The sequence below is a fragment of the Hermetia illucens genome, chromosome 1 (assembly GCF_905115235.1).
Source record: "Hermetia illucens chromosome 1, iHerIll2.2.curated.20191125, whole genome shotgun sequence".
Taxonomy (NCBI): Eukaryota; Metazoa; Arthropoda; class Insecta; order Diptera; family Stratiomyidae; genus Hermetia; species Hermetia illucens.
This window is the reverse complement of record NC_051849.1, coordinates 40,166,966-40,188,963: the sequence shown is the minus strand read 5'-3', so window position 1 is coordinate 40,188,963 and position 21,998 is coordinate 40,166,966. Positions and strand designations below refer to the sequence as shown.

The 21,998-nt window shown below is 40.1% G+C and overlaps 2 protein-coding genes across 2 annotated transcripts; both read right to left on the bottom strand.

Moving 5' to 3' along the window:
* Window positions 1-4,861: 4,861 nt before the first annotated feature.
* Window positions 4,862-21,605, bottom strand: LOC119661113 (small RNA 2'-O-methyltransferase). Its single transcript, XM_038070308.1, has 5 exons — window positions 21,381-21,605; window positions 21,247-21,324; window positions 8,394-8,563; window positions 5,705-5,893; window positions 4,862-5,642 (listed from the first exon to the last, which is right to left on the bottom strand). Exons 1-5 carry the CDS (start codon window positions 21,531-21,533, stop codon window positions 5,075-5,077), a joined length of 1,158 nt encoding a protein of 385 aa, XP_037926236.1. The 5' UTR covers window positions 21,534-21,605; the 3' UTR covers window positions 4,862-5,074.
* Window positions 12,389-21,133, bottom strand: LOC119661112. The gene is made up of 2 exons (XM_038070307.1): window positions 19,866-21,133; window positions 12,389-15,269 (listed from the first exon to the last, which is right to left on the bottom strand). Exons 1-2 carry the CDS (start codon window positions 21,013-21,015, stop codon window positions 12,535-12,537), a joined length of 3,885 nt encoding a protein of 1,294 aa, XP_037926235.1. The 5' UTR covers window positions 21,016-21,133; the 3' UTR covers window positions 12,389-12,534.
* Window positions 21,606-21,998: the final 393 nt, after the last annotated feature.

The following is a 21,998-nucleotide window of genomic DNA, read 5'->3' as shown; positions in this document are numbered from 1 at the left end:
AAAATGGCTAAGGGGTAGATAAAAATGCTTCTAAAAGACGAAATCGCTTCCCGGAGGTGACATTGTGATCCTCATGGGTGATCTCAATGCCAAGGTGAGCTCTGACAATACCTTGCCGAGGCATGTGATTGGGAAGCATAGTCTTGGCGACCGTAACGATAATGGTGCGAGGTTTTTGGATTTCGTCAGCTTCCATCGCCTCGTCATTGGTGGCATATGGCTCGAGCACAGAGTCACAGAGCAGTTGAATTGTTAGACAAATATCGTATGATCGGATCGACCACTTTGCGATCAGCAGTAGATTTAGTAGTTGCCTCTTGGATGGCGCTGACATCGACCTCGAAAGGAATCACCATCTGTTGGTCGCTTATTTTCGGCCGCCTCTTCTCGCAATTTTGAGAAAGCTGCAGCCCCAAAGTTCAACATCGACCGTTTGTATGACCCAGCAGCAGACGGCAGATGTACCAAGCAACTCGCCTGAAAATGTCGATGAATACTTTGCTGCAAACAAAAATATTCATTTGTCAGGTGCTGCGCAGGTCATCGGCCACGTCCCGAAAGGGACGATCTGGTTGACTACGGAACCGTGGAATTGGATCAATGAACGGAATAGGTTGAACGCTCTATTCTCTATTTGTTACTGCGCTGGTCAGTGAAGCAGAAGATGCCGCAGAACGCAATGATTTCAGAAGTGTATACCGCATCAAAAAAGAGCTTGCATGTGGTCGCAAATCTTTGGATGGTGAACTGAAGGACGTCAGCTGTCAACTTCTCATCTACGATGACGAGGTGGAAATAACACTTGACCACAGTTTTTAATAGTGGTATCAATCGGTGAGGTTTCTCCTCTTGCAGAAGAGAAATCATTCCAGCCATCAATGCACTCAAAGGGATGAAGGCCGCTGGGCTTGGCGGTCTCCCTGCAGTTGCCGTAGATCTGCTACTTCCACCCGTACTGAAATCTTAGGAAACCGGCACTTTCCAGAGGGTGGAAGAAGGGGATGATCGTGAAGATTTCAAAGAAAGGCACCCATTTTAAGTGCGACATTTGAAAGGGTATTTGCATTCTCCGTGCCGTTGCAAAGATAATAGCTGAAATAATCCTGCGACGCATTAAAGGACATATCGAAAACTTGATCGACAGAGAGCAGGTTTCCGCCATAGATAATTCTGCGTTGACTACATCAACACCCATGGACCATATTGGAACAGTGCGCGGAGTCGCTGCACCTGCTCTTCATCGAATTTCGAGAAAGCTTTCGATAATGTGAGCAGGGAGTGTATTTGTCGTGCTCTACGCAGGAGGGTCATTACGGAGAAACTAAAAGCTATTATGAGAGTGACATATGATGGCGCAAAATGTCACGTGTTACATTGAGATACAATTTCAGGGGAATTTGAGGTCCAAAGTGGAGTTCGCCTGGATTGCATCTTGTCATCAATATTATTTCTCCTTATCGGTGATGAGTCTAAAATCTGGAAATGGAATTATCTAAACACGAATTTCAAGTTGAGACTGTTCTGTACTAGTTTATTTATTTAATGAGGACAATGCACAGAAAACAAATTCCTTATTACATATTGTCCTCAGAGGGAGGAGCAAGTGAATGGCTTTTTTTACGCTCAAAGTTAGAGAGGGAAATAAAGTCAAAGGACCCAAGCTGTAGGGCATTGTAGGACCGGCAAAGCTTCGGGATCGGAGAGTGGAAGTAAATCTCGAGCACCGCGAAGGGTACATCAAAAATGTCCACACTACGTGAGTTACGAGACAAGCTGATACGGAAGGTAATATACGAGTTGGCGGTGCAGTTCATCAGACAATTGCGGAGTTTGAAAAGAGTACACATATCAAGGAAGATACGGCGTTGCTGTAGGGAGGGGGAGATTGAAAGTGCGGAGTCGTGACGGATAATCAACCCGTGGAACAGTCTTTTTGTAAAAGAGGGTCTGGCAGAACAGTAGAGAAGTATAGGGAGGCATTTCAGGTAAGCGCAAACGATGGCGCGTGGGTGTGGTTGACGCGCTATACCCCACCAGTATGTAAATGGAAAATGCCCTAAAGGAACTACATTGACACTTTTGGTATTGATTAAGGCATCGATTGAAAAATTTTTTTATTTGGCTGGATTGCAATCATCAGCAACTAGACACTTATTTCCGAGAGTTTTGAAAAAGTTAGTAAACTATTATGGAATTATTTTTTATCTCGGGTTGTTGATATGCCACTGAAGAGTGATTTCTGCTTTACATATATAAATATAAAGTGAGATGTTGAGAAAAAGAAAACTTATTGGGGAGTACAAAGTACTCCGTTGACGATGGTAGAAAATTTAATGACGGACAGGGTTGCTCGTTTTACGAATGGCCACTCCTTTTATCATTACGGAGTTATACCGTTATTGGTGAAAAGCATGGCCTGCCCAACAAAATCACAATTTTGCAGTATAGATAGTTCAATCTAACCTTCCGCCAAACGCATTAACACATCTCAAAGCAATCGGTCTTGACTTCGGCTACGTAAAATTGGCTCAGAAAATAACGAAAGAAGAAAACAACAACTCTTGATAGCCTGCATTTTAATACCACTAAGAACCTCAACATTAAAGGCATAACCAATTACGTTTGATGCGGAGTTCAGTTTCATAAGAAAGTAAAGAGACAAAAGTTGAGACCAGATATGGAATTTTCTAAAGAATCCACGGCGGAAAAAATACTTGTAAAAAGGTCGCTAAAGGCCGAATTTTCAACTCCATTCCCGGAGGGGGTGAGGAGTTTATAAAAGGAGAGACGGAGGTTCCCGCTCTTCAAATCCGATAAGAGCTCAGGTCGGTTACCCCCTTAAGAAGTTATCCCATCTCTGACGTAGTTTTTTTTTTCATATGGTCATGGTAAAGTTTAAAAAGCCAAAGCATCTCAAAGTTGGGCTATTTTTATGTCCACGCCATTGAGTCAACTTTGAACTCCAAATTTGCCCGGGTAAAGAAGAGTATGAAGCGGGAGATTTGCTCTCTCGAACACCGTTGAAAAATTGTGGCGGTCACGCCCCTCTTTAAAATGTTATGGGGGTGTTGGCATCATTATCGTAAAGTTTGATTTATCAGCTCCGGAGAGGGAAGGAAGAAAGAGGATATCTGTAAGGAAGAAGAAGGTTTTCCCTTTCTAAAAACCTTGAAAAATAGTGACGATCATTTCTCGTTGGAATAAGCAGCAATAAGCCTTTTAGCGATATGAAAATAGCCGCCTTTGGAAGTCCGCTAACTTTCTAAAGAGTAGTGACCATCATCTGGTTTTTGGCGAAGGTAGAAAAGCGAGATCATTTCTTTCCTCCTCCGCCTCCTCTTTACCATCTCCCCTTCCGGGGCTGGCAACACCAACTTTACCACGATAGTATCAAAATACTCCCCAATGAACCATAACTTTTTAAAGGGGGTGTCCACCACGATATTCTTTAAGTGATTTGGCAGAGAGAGAAGGAACCTCACACTTTTTTCTTCATACATTGCTTTGTCCTTGTAGGAATAGCGTTCAAAATTAAGCCCTATCGGTTTGACATGATAATAGCCGCAATTAGAGAGGGGGGACTTCTATATATTCTCCTGTACAAATCATCAGCCTCTAATACAATTTTGCCTAGAATCTAAATATGCTCAAATCGATGGTTTCCAAGTTATTCGCCACTTTTGATTCCTGAATATAATGATGTACTCATGCCCTTCCACATAAGACAAAGCTCCTCTTGTCGGAGTCGATTCACAAATCTGTTACAGATCTCCAACCTGATCTATTTTTGATTTTCTGTTAAGCTAATCAAGCATTAATTTACCTGAAGCCAAATGGTTCCCTGATAATTATATGGGCACAGACTGCGGCAATAACCTTTGACAAGCTCCCAAACCACAGGGATGTTGTCATCCATGGGACTTGATCCTGGCCGACGATCGAAGAGTTTTATTTTCCACTTTCTCAGACGACACTCTGTAAACGACAAAGGAACATGTTCTACACTCATGTCTAACTACGAGTAAACAGAGCGTTCATTAAGCAAGCTGGTTACACCTAACCATCAACCCCGCACTTCACTATCCAATTCGGAATTGCCTACCGAAAACACTATATTTGGATCACCCTCGTATAAATACTAATGGTAACTCAGAAAAACATCACCAAAACGAAGGCCAACAGAAATTATTAATCTACATTAGCCTCGTGAAATAACGAACAAAATATTTACAAATTGTTCGTTATTTCGAAACATTACTTTGTGAGGCATGTTGCAGAATGCCTATAAGAAAAACAAAGCAAAGTATGTAAATTTTATATCGTCTTTACTATAACAACTTTTATGTGTGTTAATTTCGCTTTGTAATTCACTCACTCCTTACTCGGCCTTCTGTGAAGCTTTTTTCTTGGAAGAGCGTGTAGTAAAGAAGATTTTTTCGATGTAGGCTAAAACTCTTAATTTGAACCGAATTTCGGGAACCATTCGATCCCTTGAAAGCTTCAGTTTAGAACCGAGAAAGCTTTCAATTGTTTTCGTTTAAAAGATTGCCTACTAAACATGCTCCAGACAATTGAATCGATGTTTGAAAATTATAACCTACCTTTAGTGCTGGGTCGTTTTACTATCGCAATGAGTCAGGCACTCGACTCGTTTGACCTCTCATACTACTTCGCTTTCAGCTTCCACTGCAAAAGAAGTGCCAGATGTCTACCGCTCATCTCATGTATTTGTTAATCATAAAAACTGATTATCCTAATATTGTTTATTTCAACTCTCTAAATGATGTGATATATGAAAATGAAGGCCACCTTTAACTTTTCCTCTCCCTTGTCGTATTGTTAATGTGAATTAAAACTCCTCTTAACTATTCCACTTTATTTTTTTGTAACATTTGTACAAATTCATACAATATGATGCAATTCATTCGAAATTCTGTCAAGCCAAAGTAAAAAAAGTATAATAGTAAGAAAACTTCTTCTTCACAATCTAGATCACAGGAGCATTTGTATATATGTATATGCTCTTATTTCAGAAAAGAATGAATCTTGGCAATTTGTGTAAGAAAATATAAGACTAGTCCCAATTTTCATCAGAATCGTGCCCAACAGTATTATCTGCCTGGCGATTCTGGAGTTTATCACTTGTATCGGAAGACCCGTCACTTTCCTGAGATTCATATATCTCGTCTACAAGAATTCTATCATCACTGTCTAAACGGTACCCTTCTTTTATCAGAAAATCACGTAACTCCTCTGGCGTATACACCATTGAGTTAACAAAACTAAAAATATTCCCTAAAGGGATTTCATACCTATCGAATTCATCATTGTAAAATCTGTTTTTCATGTTCATGTGACGAAAGATATGGTATTTTACGTTGTCAAGTAGCACTTCCCTGTTGGTTCTTTGGTCCACTGATTTTGGAAACTCGTATGAATACAATAACTCATACTCTTCACTCTCAGGTAATTTTATTGGTTCTGCGCTTATGTCTTCTACCAATGGCAAGCCTCGCATATCGTTTCGGACGAAAACTCCTATTTGAGATACAGGACCAACATCATCAATGCCTTCAGGCTGGGCCCCGGCACCTAAAAACGCCACCTGATAATTTGGGAAACGATCACAAATGTTGTAGCACCTGAAATTGAATAATAGAATTTCCTTAGTTAACATATTGTGTTTAATAAGCTCCTTCCTTACCAATCACGAAACTGTTCCCTACTCCATTCAAATTTGTGATCATCATGACGAAATCCATTAGGCAGTGTCAGGTTAAAGAGGACATTGTAGTCTGAGTTTGGTGTCGTGAAAACGACAAGTTTTGGTTGAATAAATCCGAATACATTGTAAGGAACGTTTTCTAATACGTCTGGGTAAAGATGTTCAATGCTGAAAGAGGAAATCGATTTGCTTCTATTGGTCAAGTAATTTCAAGCCTTTCAATGTCGGTATAACAATCTACAAATCGTTCAGTAAGGGTCGAAACAACAAATATGGAACTGGACGCCTCATATTGGTCTTACAGTTCGGCCATCGTGCCGTCATAAATTTGCTTCCTCAAAAGAACTATTAGCGAATTGACGTGGAAAAAAAAGAAGGATTTGGATTCATTCGTCAACATACATGAGAGCTTTCTAGAAGTCCTATTTAGAAGTGGTGACGGTTGCTGACAATATTGTTCAGCTCTCCCCTACACTGACAATTAACTTTGAACGCCCTTTCAATGGCCCCGCGGCTTTCTAAAGCAAACCATTCGTCATTCGATGCATTACAATGGAAACTGGATTCTACTGCGCGCATTTGTTCAGCTGGCCGTCCACAACTTTCTACTTGAAATAAACTTGTATAGAGGTATCTGGCCTGCATACTAACATGTTTTCTAAGATTTTGTCGATAACAAAACCTTATTAAAATCGGTTCACTGTCTATCTATTTGTCACACACTTTTCTCAGAAACGATTGTATCGATTGACATGAAATTTGCTGGGTGGGAACTATGAACCTCACGTACGCGGTGAATTATACTGGTGCACGTTGAACTTAAGGTGGTCCCCATATACTTAAAATTGGGATGCAAAATCTTTTTTCACCGATTATGGCCATGTGGAGGAGCTATTAGTTGCAAATAGGAACGCGGGGTCCGAAAAGGGACAAATTACTTCAAGGACCCGTTCTCAGAAACTACCCAACTGAAAAATCTGAAAAAATAGGATGTGCACATGGCATCTGCTCAAATAAAGTGAATAATAGTATATTTTTATATTTTGAAAATTGCGAACTCCTTTAAGATCATCCTAGGTCTGCAAAATTTTGCAGTAAAATAAGCTCTAAAAGGAAGCATCATACTGGAAAGTTTGGTGGAAATCCTACTACTATCGGCAAAGTTATAATACGTAGTATACGAATTGAAAATTGGGTATATATACTACGAGCTATATATAAGTGAAACCATCGTGTACCCAAATATTCATAGATAGAAAATCAACAAAGCTTGTTATTAAGTAAACGGTCGGACAGGGTTTTTATTAAACCATTAACAGCCATATGACGCAGAGATAGAAACTTGGCATCGTTTCACTATGTTCCTTATTTAGTTCAAGAGGTTCATGATTGTAACGATTTTTCGACAATAAAAATTTCAAGAAATTCCTTCATTTGCTGGAATATGACATCAGCTATTTTGTTTATGATGGAAGGGGATATATCTCAAATAAAATATTCGTGGTAAATGGATCCTTCGATATCTTAAACATTTCCTTTTCCAGTCCCTGGGAAAAACGTAGGTAATACAAACTAATGACAAACTGTTCCTTCCATCCCGTTGCTTATCACCACTGCGTTAGGGCCCGATCTCCGACTCCATGCTCAAATTCTATTGTGTATGGGTTCGAGTTGCTACTATTTGTAAACCGTTTATTGCCACTGTAATTACTCACGAAGACAATGCGTAAGTATAGATGGAAAATAGTCAAACGGCAATTTCTTCCAAGATTGAGGCCATTCCATCTAATGATAAGTTTTGTGTTACCGGGTAAAACCGTTAATCGGAAACCATTCCCAGCTAGAAGTATATTGAAAAGTAGACTCGATTTTAGGCAAAACAGAAATAAAAGCTTACACTCTTTCTCCACTGTTCTGTCCTATGTATTTACCTCTCAAACGACTCATTGGTCGGCCATCCTAGGATAATGGATTCATTTGCTTTGCAAGGAAATTGTCACCTGCGAGTCGAAGTTCTTCATTTCGAACTGTCTCACGACAAAGTATTCTGACAACACAACGCAGATACGAGTTAAAGGAAGCTTGAAGTGAGTAACAATGGTGGTTACTTTCCATGTGGTACACACTGAAAAACCTTTTGCTAAACATTGACGTAGATCTTCGCTTAAACCATTGTTTCAGCAGAACATCTTGATGCTAAAGAAATTTGCCAAGATATTTCAAGCCACATACGATAAGAATTCTGCGGTTTCCTCTATTATGACCCATTGAGCGTAAATGTAACCAACACAGGTTTCGGAGCGTCAATCTAAAAGTGGTCGAATACTTTTAGATTCTTAAGCTTCTCCAAATTACTCCAATGATTAACTATTGAGCCTATCGATTATATTATACCTGATTGCAACCGTTAGCAGATTTTTTGTGTGAGGTGTAATTTCCATATAATTGGAGGTGCGACTCCCCGTTTTGTGAATGCGAGATGGAGCAGGACATTAAATTAGTTTTTCATCGTTATTCGAGGCAGATAACATTACTTCTTAATGCTAGCCTTGGTAACGTGTGATAATACTTAACCTTTTGTAACCGCAAAAAAATTTCATTTTCCCTAGCTTTTGACATCTTAATAGTTCATTTAGAAGTTTAAAATCATATAAAAGCGGAAGCTTACATTTCGATTCCAATTACAGCTTCAACATCCCGCAAGCAATTTACACTTGAGCTGATACTTCCTTTGTAAATGTCTACTCGAAAATTTGTTTTACGTCGATCCAAATAATCCGATAACAGTGGTCTTCCCTGATATGAATGTGCTCTGAGAAGGGACTCGTCAATATCAACCTAAAAAAAGGAAAGATTTGACTTTTCTGTTATATGAATTGAATGTGTATTACTAGTATTACTGTCACAATATAGGTTTCTGCTTAAACTCAAATTTGACTCCACTTTGGAAGTGAAAACTAAAATGCCTAAAATTGGTTGAATTTCTGAAAGTGTGGATCAAGGAAGTTAAATTGATTTATTCTTTTGGATTGGCGATTTTGTGCAATATTACGAATAATTTATCACTTCTTCTCTCACTAGTATTATTCGTAATACAGCAGCAATGACCAAATTCGAACACGAAATAATTAATTTACAGATTTGACTTGAATTTTTCAAGTTAGCAACATAGTTTTTTACCGACTGTAATTATTTTTTTTATGTGTATTGTCATGCGACTTTTCTGGAAAGATTGCTGTCCTCCCATTCAAAAAGTGGACTGAAATAGTATCGGATAGCCATTATGGTCCCATAAGATTCCGTTCTCGATCCTCTCTTGTGGCTAAAAATTGGTAACGGCATATTGACGCAATAGCTCTCTAAAGATGTAACCCTTATTGGTTTCCGAATGCCTATCGAAGCAAAATGAAGATTGGAAACAAGTCAATCTGGAAGATCAGATTCATAAAACTGATCACCAAATCAAGAAAGGAAATCTCTGTAAAAATTAACACGTGGAGCAAGCTATATATATCTTCGCAACCGGAGTTCAAATATCTACACCCACCATCAATCATGTCACATTTTCAGAGTATAGCGACAACCGTGTCTCCTGCCAATACATTGCGACAATGCTATCAAATACGAATATATGTAGATAATCCAGGGCAAAACCGTTACTCCTAATTTCAAGGGTTGTTAGCCGGATGTTACTATATGTGGCCCCCGTCTGGGCCATTAATCTGAAGAAAAAATCATGCAAGAGAAAATAAAAGTCTGTTTGTTGACTAAGCCCATTACGAACATTTTGTGCCTACTGAACAACGTATCCGATAGCAGTCATCTTATCGAAAGAGAGTCAACGGCGAATTCAATACCACTTTTTGTCAATAAGCGCGAGCAGAGTGTAAAATAAATAGGACGATCCATAAAAAGGAAGCGAACACAGTTGTCGAGCATATCTTCAATAACATGAAAAAAAAACATAAACCATTACACAAACTGCAGTTCATGCTAACTAGCGGTTTTGTCAGTGGATCATACCAAAAAATTTAATTGATAAGGCTGCATTAAAACACCCCTTTAGAAGGCTAAATACAGGAAGAGCAAATAGTATTTAGTATTTAGGAGGCACGGGACGTCATAACGTATTCTCGTGGTATGTACGAGGTAGCTAACGGACCCGTGGTGTTTGTGGTTCATGTATTGGTGTGTCCATGGCGCCTAAATGGCTTTCTTGTGTTTCTTCATCTCATGGGGCAAACTATAAACAGCTGTGCATGCCACATGCTCGTAGTCAAACCAACGTACTGCATCACATACACGACACTAACACCAGAGCTAATACACGGAGTTTTTGCCGCGCACGTACCGAAGAAGGCCGAATATCCGCAATGATTTTTTTCCACCATACAATTTCAAGAAATGCACCGGAAGATAAGTTTCCTATGTGCAGTCTTCTTGAACGGAAGCTATTGATTAGGTTTTTTAAATTTTTCCGGCCTGAGGCAAAAAAAAAATGGGCAGACATGCAGCAAACCAACGTTAATAAGGTTTCCCAAAGCGCGGAGAAGGGGAATATTTGTTGATTAATTTTTTTCATTTTGGTTGTTGGCACTACCTGCTTTGTCTACAGACAAACGTGGACCTCTCCAGCCGGAACCACTTTCAACCAAATTGAACGTGTTGAACGCCGTCACCTTTCAGCCTTGATGAATGTGAGAACATATAGAGGGGGGGGACACGGATCACTATCTCGCTGGCATGGTGCTCCGGGCTCGAAAGAAAATTACGTCTGACAATCAGGTGCAGGTTAACACTAAAGCCATTCACAAAACAGTCCTCAGTAACACCTATAAGGGGAAATGGATGCCGCAATAACCGCAGTCAACAGTGACCCTGGAAATAAAGCAACGACAAATGATCTTCACAATCACCTGAAGAACGTTATCATTCATACGGCTACAAACAAACTTGGCCCCAGTCGCAAAAAAACAATTTAGAAGGACTGATTCGACGATGAATGTAAGCTAGCAACGGAACGAGAGAATGCTGCATTCTTAAAGAACGCACGAACGGAGACCTATTACGAATTGCGTCGAGCAGAAAAGCGACTTCACAGACGGAAAAAGGAAGCCTAGGAGAACGAACAGGTATGTGAACTCGAAAAGTGCAGAGAGCAACCGCAGCAGCCGCGGAAATTTTACCCACAAGTCAGCAGGATGAAAACTTATACACCTCGATGGTCATCCTACCGAGACAAAGAGGGAAATCTGATTTTCGACAGAATGGCCATATTGAAGCGATGGGTTAAGTATTTTGATGAACTGCTCAACAACCAAAATATCCGCGAGTTTGGGGTCCCGTCAACTGAAGACGGACAAATACTGTCACCACCAAGCATAAAAGAAAGTCTGTGCAATTCATCGGCTTAAAAGAAATAAGTCTCAGGGGCCGATGAAATTACAGCCGAACTGATTAAATATGGAGGCGACCAATTACACCAAGTAATTCATCAACTTATGCCCAAGGTGTAAGACAGCGAATCAATGCGTGATGACTAGCAAAGAGGCATTAACTGTCCCATACATAAAAAGAGAGATATCACGCAGTGCGGCAATTACAGAGATATCACGTTGCTGGGTAAAATTGTACCCGGCCATGAGAAAATCCGATATCCCGACTAAATTATTATAACAAGACGGACTAGACTGACCCTGACCAATGTGCTAGGCCAGATAAAAGCAGCAGGATTACTCTCGAGACCATTCGACATCAACAACGGTCTAAGACAAGGAGATACCCTATAGTGCACCTTTTTTAACCTGGTCCTTGAAAGAGTGACCTGTGATGCTAAGATACAAGCGAGAGGTCCACCCAACTACTGGCCTATGCTGACGATATCGACATCCTGGGAAGAGCAATCAGAGATGTACAATCTACCTTCATACAGATCGAGCAGGCGGGGCTGGGCTGCACATCAATGAAGAAAAGGCGAAATATATGGTGACAACGTGAGCACCAAAAAACCAAAGAGGCAACAACATCAAATAAGAACAATAAAAATCGGAGCCTATAACTTTGAGACCGTTTGTAATTTCTTCTATCTAGGGTCGAACCGATAAAGGCTACGACGAAATTCACGCACGGTTGTTGGTAGCCTATTTCTGCTTACAGGATAAAAGCTCTTACTGTACAAGACAATGATCTTATCAGCCTTCGAAGACTTGGGTTCTTAGCAAGTAAGATTGCAAACTTTGGTCGCATTCAAGAGAAGAATCCTCCGAAGAATTTTTGACCCACTTCAACAGTATGGACGTAGCCTTCATAACGACGAAAACTATGGGCGATACTATCATCGTCTGGTTGTGGACAAAATTCGGCACAATAGGTTGCGGTGGGCGGGTCACTTAATCCGTATAGAGGATGATTTAGCCTGGGAAGTCTATAAGGGCAATATCTATGATAGAAAAAGAAGACGAAGCAAACGCTGCCCTTTTAGGGATATCGAATTGCGTACTAAGGCAGGCCTAGATCAGATACCAGTTGCTGCGCCGTTGATGATGATGATTTTTTCTTCGCCATGGAGGATATATCTCGACATATCCGATGTGAAATAGGGGAGTTCAAATTATATATGTTCTTCGACGCACCGGATCTACTACTTAAATCCAAAGACAAATATTCTCCATTTGTTTTTTATTGGTACTTACATTTATACAGGTAATTCATTGTAATACTAATTCAAATTTAAATAAAATAATTCAAACGAATGGACAATAAATATCATAACGAACTAATCTATGCCTAATGTACATATATATTCAAATTTAGTCGATTTTCACTTGCCTCTCTAACATTTTCAATTTCCTTAAAGTACTACGATGTACAAAAGTGTCCAGACTTAAACTTAAGACTTTCGATAACTTATAGGCTGGCTTCCATTGGTAGATAAGTTTGAAACATTGTTCATACCCAAATCTAGCCGTACGTAATATTGACAAAACTGCAGCTTCCTGAACAATTTGACGGTTCGTTTCATAAAGAACATTCACAAACATTTGTCGATAAATACCTATATCACATGTGGCTGGAAACGGTTTCAAAACGGCCGAAATACAATCTAAGATACACGCTACCTTCTTGTCATGGTCTTCTGTTTCCTTTAGCAGATTTGCGTACTCTCCTAGAAGTGGCAGTAACTTATCACTGAGTACATATTGTGTACTCCATTTCACCCCATTCCGCTTGCAAAGCAAAGCAAACGAATAGTTTACATTGCGGAAACTGTCCGAACGAATCTTTGAAAGCAGAAGTTCAACTACTTCTTCTCGTGACGGTTTTACGCGTTCATATTCATAGTAAAGTTGGAGCATGTGATACAGTTCGCGCTCTTTGAGATCCCCTTTGCCCACATCATACTGCTGGCTGTTCAGAATTGCTTGCAACGTACTCACTAGTGGATCTGAATTGTCATAGTCAGGGTCGCTTTTCTTCGGCAGTGCAGCAGGATATGTAACTAGGACATAATAAATCAGGGGGTTTGCCATCTTAGAATAGTAATATAGGCTTTTGTACATAATCAAGCGTGCAGGATGGACTTCTAGGTCTTGAGTATCAATTATGCCAATATATAACAGGAATAAATTAATCAAAACATTCAAATTGACTTTTTCGGTTTTCAAATTGAATATTCGCTGATCTAAAGCAAACAGAAGTTCCGACTCTATTCCAACAACAAATCGGTTGAGTGCTTTGATTAATAACAAAATTTTCATGTGAGATTTCGTCATAACAGGAGCCGGCGGTGTGAAATCATTTGTAATTTCGTCTTTGGTGTCTTCAGTTATTTCACATATTGCAGTTATTAATATTTGATTTTTACCAACAGTTCGTCTCGCAACCCGTTTTGCACATTTCTTACATTCCACTGCATCTCCTGGCCCCAATAAATATCTCTCCATGATTTTTCGTAGCAACCATAATAATTTTCCTTCTGCCACTGTTTCGGAACGAGATTTTTTGGAACAAAGGCGATGCTTAGGTGCACTATATTCGGCTATGTAATGACCCAAAATTGATCTAATTTTATTTGTATTATATCCAATTCGATCTAAGGGAATTTCTTGGGGAATTTGTGATGGATCGGCATGTTTGAAGAAAGGCGACGCTGGTGAGTAATCTGAATCATATTCAATTTCTCTTTCCAACGGTATTTCACGTACATAATTGTCCGCAGATATTTCTTCAAACATGTCGGGGGATTGTGGACTTTCCTCTTGAGAAAGTGCTGGAATCTTAACTTCGTCAAATTTTGGCGTTTCATCTAGAGGAAATCCATAAAACAATTCTTCATCACTTTCATCACTCAAAGATATATCCTTTGCCGTAGCCACCGGCAATGGTTGCGAACTCTCGACAATTCCTACATTCATGCCCTCAGCAGATTTGCTCAGAGATGAATTTCGTGCAGATTCATCTATCCATGATTCACTAGATCTACTATCTAAACAGTCTTTACTCGAGGCGAAATCCAAATGTTGCTTGGTATTTTCATAGGTTTGTAGTGCATTTGAAATGTGATTCATTTCCTCTCCATCACTTTTAACTGATATTTCTGAAAGTTTTAAATTGGGTCGGTCAGAGTCCGCTTTTAAAGTGTCATCGATACAAATGGTGTCTGAAGTGGTCATTTTTCTATTATTTGATAGTGAAACGTCTCCTATATTTTCGACCTTACTGCGTTTGAAACTGGGAACCATTTCAAATGAGGACGTAGAGTCATTTCCCGAAACTGTGGTTGGTGATAACCTTTTGTTAGACTCAATAGAAGAATAATTATTTTCTATGTCTGCCTTCTCAACCTTTGCAATTTCTTCTATAGACTCTCTCTGCCAGTCGATGCTATATTTGAGAACTGCTGCTTTTAAATCCTCAGCCGCTGTTGGAGTATTAGAGATTCGTTTCGCCATTTGTTTATAAATTTTGGCATTACGCCTTTTTAATCTTCGTTTAACTCGCTTCCTTTCCAGTCTGATTTCAGCTCTCGATTGAGCCGTTGTTTTACATTGCATTCCGGTCGAAGCACTATTGGTTGTGTTGCATGAAGAAATGGAACTTTGTGCAGTCCTATCTTTTAAATTAGGCGTTTTGAACGCACTTACTTCACAGCCCTCACGTTTGTTAATTATATCAGTTAGGTTTTGCTTAACTTGTAAATTTTTCGAAAGTTGTTTTTGTGGCGAATTCCGAATAGGAGATATAACTAATAATTTCTTATCTAACATGGCGAACTCTTCTTTGATAGCTGATAATTCCAGATCACTGTGTGAATCTGAAGGGGAACTTATAACAACGCAGGCATCTTTTAGTATCTCGTCTTCAATATTTTTATCCGGTGGATCTGTTTCATCTGGAATACTTTGCTTCGGACAGCCTTCGTACGATCTAAAATCAATATCGTCTGATTCGCCCTTTAAATGTTCAAATTCATGAGAATCGTTTCTGTCGAATCCTGTAGGTTCATCCGCCGCATTACTTTCATGTTGCGTTGTTCTTGGATTGTCTAGAATTCAGTAAAATAGTTAGAAAATTTGTTACTGCTCGAGCCCAATCAGTTCAGTAAAGGCAGTTTCCAATCAAATTAATCGTATGCAGTTGTGTCGAAACAAATTTGTGGGATTTTCAATCATAGATAATTATATTAAGGATATTTTTTTAAATATAAACAAGTCGGCAAACTGGAAGCTCGACGCTCAGGTATGAAAGGTTTTGTGTTTCCCTATCTGGGGAGCGATGAATGCATAACAGTGCTGTGTGTACATAGTTAAAAATTCCATACTTAAGGGGGGCTTTCAGCCAATTTCTAAAAGTTAGTAGTATACTATTAGTAAGTTTGTTTGAGCAGATATCGAAATGGCACATATTTTGAGACCTAAATTTCATCTAAGCGCACCACCCTGATTTTTTTTCTGATTTTAGGGTTGGGTAGCTTCCGAAACTGAGTGCTGTCTCAGTTTAAGTGTGTACATTTTGACTCCTTACTCGCACCCTTTATAATTGACGGTGAAAACAACATTTTAAATCCCGCCTTTGTATGTGTGGGGAGCCCTCTTTAAACTCCACCTAAATTTATGTCACTCACTGTATGCGTGGGATTACATAGTTCCTAGCTGTCCACCAATTTCGTTCGGATCGGTTTAGATGTTTTGGAGAAACGTGCGTGTGACAGGCAAACAGACAGACAGTGAATCCATTTTAATAAAGTTTTGTTTAAAAAAAAAAAAATGTGATAAGATGTCTCAGACATTATGTCTTGAATTTGAGTCGGATGAAAAAAGTTGAAGGGAAGACACATAACTTTTGTAATCTCCATATCTTTTACACCATCCTATGGCAGTTAATACGATTACCAATAATCCCTAAGTCCATCATAGCACGTCAATCCCTTATAGTCTAGCTTAAGTGAATTCCACTGAATGGCTTACTTAGCAATGGAATTGACGCCTTATCTTAATGTATAAGTTACCCACAGTCATTTTCATATTTGACATTTCTACAGCAATTTGTCCGTATGCAGACAGAAATTGACGAAGATTTAGAATTTTCGAGTAATAGTACGCTCTCATGTAGTAGCATAGAGAGGATATTTGTCTTTGATTCGACTCTCATTGCAACCTTCCTAAATCCAAAGTGATTAAGTTAAGACCCATGACTCGATGAGGTGGCATGCAGATGCCGTCCGCGTAGTGGAGGAGTGTTAAACTCCCATGTCTTCGGGGCAAGGCAACGGGGACAGAATGAATCCCGTCGCTTTGAACTTTAAATTCTTTCGAGATTTTATATTAGCGACGTTGTAATCAGTTTCCTCGGAATAGCTCTCCTGCATAGAGCACTGTAGATGAAAAATAGTTAAAAGTGGAGATCTGAACTCCTTGCAGCGTTCCACAACAGTGCACGTGATCAATACAGAGATATCTCGAGCGAAAACTAGCTTTTTCCCTGCCAATTAAATTTTCTGGGTGTATGATTTCTGACCTCGCCCCAGCTGATGGAAGCTGCGCGACTGTATATGTTCACGTCTACTAATTCACAACTCCGTTTTGAGTGCCTACGACGTTCGAAACATGAAGGAGAACCGAGGCGACAATCAATCAAATTCATGCGCTATTTGTTGAAATACGTTAAATGTAACTTTGCTGCCTCGTACTGTTTGATTTTTTTTCTGCGATAGGGACGGTCTTGTTTAACTTTTGGTTTTTGGTAGTTGTGCGCCCTCTTACAGAAAGAAAGCAACGCCGACATGACTATGCACTAAATGCAATTATTGAAGAAAACCGTCAAGAAATCAAGAAATTTTTGCCATCAATCATCAGAATATTTTTAACAATGGCGATCCACACCTGGGTATATTCGCTTACACTTCCGCTCTAGAAACCGATGTCTCGGTAGCCATTGGCAATACTAGTACCACTGATGTTTCTGGTTAGATGCTAAAAAATGAATCCCCCTTGTTAGTTCCGATTAGGAAACGACACAGGTAGAGGCTAACGGCGTTTGATTTCCGAGAGGAGTTTTTCAATTGAACAACACCGCAGTACCGCTCAACATCAGTTTTTCATAGAAGCCACTGCTGAATGATTGGCGGCCATGCATATAGAATATTGCGCATTCAACAACGTTCCGTCATATTCACGACTTTGCACCCACATTCCAAAGTAGAAAAAAGTCGGCGAGCATTTTGGGTGTGTACCTAGAGTTTCCGAAATCCCCCCCTGGCGGGAATTCCTGGGACCTAAAATAAATGCTATCCACCAACCAAATTTCTTGTTGCGTACAACTTCAAAAACTTTGCCCTATTGGAAGAACATGCCATGGTGGAAAACGACATTTCATTCATTTCATTTGGCTGTGTGGAAATTTTTGTCTGTTCGACATGATAGACTGAAATGCTCTTTTCTAACGGTAACTGGTCCGTACGCCGACGCAGCTCTTCAGCGGAAACAGGTTTTATCGAAGGTTTGAAGCCTTCGAGTAAAGGTGGCAGCCACTTTCCATGTGCTGCTGCTGCTGCTGTTGAGATATCTGTATTTCTCTGTATGATCTCGGGGGAGCGCAATGCTGACCACTTTGCGTCCTACAGTGTACTGTAGTGTATCGTTACGGTCTTAAATGAAGTGCTCCAACACACTTCAAAGTCCTGATCCAATATGAATTGTTGCGCCAACGATTATTATTATTATTAATCTTCACTACGACACTGCCTTCCTCCGTCTTGAAAACCAGAGCAAAGATATTATGATGCATTGAAGTCTACCACGCCCCTCGGACAAAGCAGCATGGAGAAAAATGAAGGAACCTATTTGTTATTAGCCGTAACTCTATTTACGATGAACAAAAAATATAAAGATAAAACCAAGCCGCCCTGCATTACAGTGCGTTCATAAATGATAGCACCGTATTTTCGAACATTTCTTATAACTAGTGTAAGAAACAGTCCAGATTTGAACCCTATAGAGAACTTATGCGCGTTCATGAAGCGGCGACTGTAACAAAGATCGATAAGAAACAAAGCAAATCTAGGAAAACTTTAGAAAAGATATGGTTTAATGAAATTGGACCAGTTTCGGAAAGTGCTAGTTGAACCCTTTCATTTGATACCCCACATGGCCACATTCTGTTAAAAAAAAGTTTACACCCCCCTTTCACATGCATGGAAAGCCTCCCTCCCCTCCGGAACACGTACAGCACCGTATGTATCAATCTCATACAAACTGAGTTTACATGTTGAGGCCGCATTTATAGATTTGATACATATTTGGTTTACATGGGAGGCCATATCTATACTAAGACTTATTCAACATCATCTGAAAACTCCTCAACAGTATAGAGAAAAAAAACACTCCTGGCCTGGGAGTGTGACCTACTCAAAAAAGGCTGGCCTTAAAGGGTAGACCTGTTTTTTTGGCTTGGCGCTAAAGGTGTTAAACTCAATACAAAATGGCGCCATTTGCTGTATGTAAAGGGATTCGTAGATCACACGTTCTAACTAAATTTCGTGATAATTGGTCCAGCCGTCTTCGGATAAATCGGGTGACAGACATCGACTCAATTCTAATGAGATTTTGTTTCACATAAAACCTTAAAAACGTCAGAACGTTCATTTCTCCGAACGAGTCCGCCGGTAGTGTCCTGGAGGCTGTGATGTATATCGATAGACTTGAGAAATATATTGGTAAGCCGCTAAGTTTGAGTTTAATAGACAGTTACCAGTCTATTAAATAGACTCTGCCTCTAGCGGCCAGGATATGAATGAAAGATGGTGAGACGACAATTAATCAAAAAAAAGCGTAATGATTTTGTACTCTTTCAGCTGGGAGGCGTTCAATGCGTCTACGTTGTCTGTAAATTGAAAGTACTGTTTGGAAACTTTGTTGCTTCCGCAATTAAGACAGGCTTATTTAATCTTTGACTTTCGTTATTGAGTATCTGTCTGCTCTGCCAGAAAAACCACATAAATGTTCTTCAAAAAGATTTATTATCTTTGCACCAGTAGGGTGCCCTCCCAGTTATCGCATTCAAAACGGATGCGTTTTTTAGGACCTTCCACTTTTTCAGAAGATCTGAAATTCGCAGATAAGCAATTCTTCATAGACGTGGGAATAGACATCGGGGAGACTGTCAAGCTTGGAGGCTTTACTCCGCTTGAGTCCATTGATGGCTAATTATTTCCTTTAGGATGAGCAGCCCGTATTATTATGCTACCGTGACTAACCATATCATTCTTGAAGTTTCACTGGATATTCTAACTTCGGGTAAATCAGTGAAAAAAGAAAGTGTGGTGAGGCAATTATTCAACCTTCAAGCTGCAAGCCATCGTGGATAGGTCGTAAACGTTAAGACACTCCACCGCACCAGAGAAATAAACCATATATAAACGAATGTGCAAAGAGTTTTATGTTATTGCCCGCCATGCAATCATTGGGGTATTGCACTCATCCGGGTTTATAATCCTGATTTGATGTTCATCCGCAATATCTTTCATTTACTTACTAGCAACCCTTTCCTCAAGTCAAATCAATTCGTGTTTTCAGCTGCATACGATTCAATTTTCTACTTATCTGAACTGATATAAAAACCAAACAAATAAACATCCACTAACCTGGTGCCGGGGAACTACAAGATGAAGTATTCACTTCTTTCTTTGGTATATTTACAGCAGGAAACGTCTTATTTCCATGGAAATACGAAGAAACGCGACCATCTCCCTCATAGTGACTTCGTATTCCTTCAATTCTACTTGCAAAGTCCTCGAAATTGGCGGAACAGCAACCATTATTCCTTATCAGAGCAAAAATCGTCTGACCGAGCAGTTCCCACAGGTCCGATAGCTGTGGGTGCGACCTTTTTATTTCCTTCTCCCAATCGATGTCTCGTTTTACACCTCTCGTCGACTTTTCCGATACATAATTAACCTCGTTGCGGACATTACACAAGTCGGTGCAAGTGCCAATGGAAACGGTCGATTTCACAGGGCTTTCAGTCTGGGTACATACGGAGAAGCTGGGATCGACTATGTCTTGTATTGGGGACAATACATTCGGAATGTCCATCAGGGTATCGAGGAAGATGTCCTCAATGGCAATAGGCACGACTTCGGGAAAGTTAACCCCCACGTTTTGTTTTTTGATGAACGCTGAAGTGCATGTCGCTCTAGTTGTTGTTGACGATTGATACTGAGTCCCGCGGGATACCATGCGGGATGCTTTATTTGAATCTCGCTTTTTTCCAGGACTTGGCAAAATGTTTTCACATTTCTTCTTCGGTTGTGATTTGCTATCCGAAACATCGTTCTGCTCTTTGGAATGCTTTTGATATTTGTCATGTAATTCATTGAATTTCGCTTCCAGGGCCTTGTATCGTTTCTTCTCCTCCTCCAGTGAGTTTCTCCACTCCTCCTCCAATTGGTTATAATACAAACTCTTTTGGACCTTTTCGCCCTGCAGAGCCAGGATCTCCTTTTGTGCGGTATCTGATTGGCTCGAAAGTTTGTCATTGGCAAGTTGCAGTTCGCATACCCTGAAGCTCTCCTTCTGGTACATCAACTGAACTTCACTAACGGAGTTGGTCAACTCGATGAGTTGTCTTTTTACCAAATCATTTTCACTGCGTAGGGAATTAATCGTCTGCACTAGGTTATCGGTGTCAGCAATGCGGCGTGCCAATTCGCGAACATCCGCATCCCCGCACTCTCCAGTCGTCGGTTGATTCTGCTCGAAGAAATCCAAGTCAAAATCAAAGCAGTCCTCCATTATTAAAAGTTTTGGGGACTCCTCGATGTCAACTAATACCGAACGTCTTCATCTCAACACTACTCACAATACTACACTTCCTAACCTACAAACTTGCCGAGCAATCGTTTGCGGACATGAAAGATGCCAAAAATTTGACAGTTCTTTAGAGCATATGCCAAAACAGACGCCCGTGCTGGGTACATGTTGCGATTGCATTTTGTTTATGTTTTGAAAAGAATTGCGACTTACCTCCAAGATATTTTCAATCCAAGGAACCCGCTTGAGAAGTGGAACAAGTTGCATCTGCGCACATCCGAAGTCAACAAGCTGCGTGTTAAGTGAATTTAAGACCTATTCATTGCAAAGGGGGAATCCCACGTTACCTTCTTGATGCGTCCTTTGAAGAGGTCATGCTCCAGGATCCGTAGAACCATGCAATGTCTTTGTTCGTGGACCGGTGGGTTGAATACGAGACCCCTGTCCTCCGTATAATATACGGAGGTATGGGATCCTCCTTCCAGCTCAAAATCGAACATTCCAAAATTAACTTCAACTGCGATCAGATGGATGTCCCCGCGATTGACAGTTAAAAGGTGCACTTGGTCCAAATGTTGCTCAACATCTTATAAAAACATTTGCAATTAACGAAATGCACGCGTGGTGTGGCGCATGCAACAATTCTCCAGTCTATAAACGGAAATTCAAGTAATCAGTTTTTCTTGAAAATATACGTGAATCACGATATATTGACCTGCATTCTCAACATTCCAGGTCATATATGTTGCTAAGGTCTCTGAGGAATACATAAGGACTGGCAAGATCATAGTCTGTACAGTAAGAACTTTCACCCTATAGTGAGACGTTTCGAGCGAAACAGTTTTTGTAAGCTGAAATAGGCTTTATTGGCAGTCAACAACCGGGCATGAATTTCATCGTCATAAATGGTATCGGTTGTGATTTTCGATCCTAGATAGGAGACATTTTCAACGGTCTCAAAGTTG

Excerpts from the sequence above, each read along its gene's own strand:
- LOC119661112 (XM_038070307.1), bottom strand. The coding sequence starts at position 21,015 with ATGGAGGACTGCTTTGATTTTGACTTGGATTTCTTCGAGCAGAATCAA. Across the intron at positions 15,270-19,865 it reads TTGTAGTTCCCCGGCACCAG|ACAATCCAAGAACAACGCAA; the intron begins GTTAGTGGATGT and ends ACTGAATTCTAG.
- LOC119661113 (XM_038070308.1), bottom strand. The coding sequence starts at position 21,533 with ATGTTCGATTTTGAGCTGGAAGGAGGATCCCATACCTCCGTATATTAT. Across the intron at positions 21,325-21,380 it reads TCAAAGGACGCATCAAGAAG|CTTGTTGACTTCGGATGTGC; the intron begins GTAACGTGGGAT and ends CTTAACACGCAG. Across the intron at positions 5,894-8,393 it reads GCTGTAATTGGAATCGAAAT|CATTGAACATCTTTACCCAG; the intron begins GTAAGCTTCCGC and ends TTCCTCTTTCAG.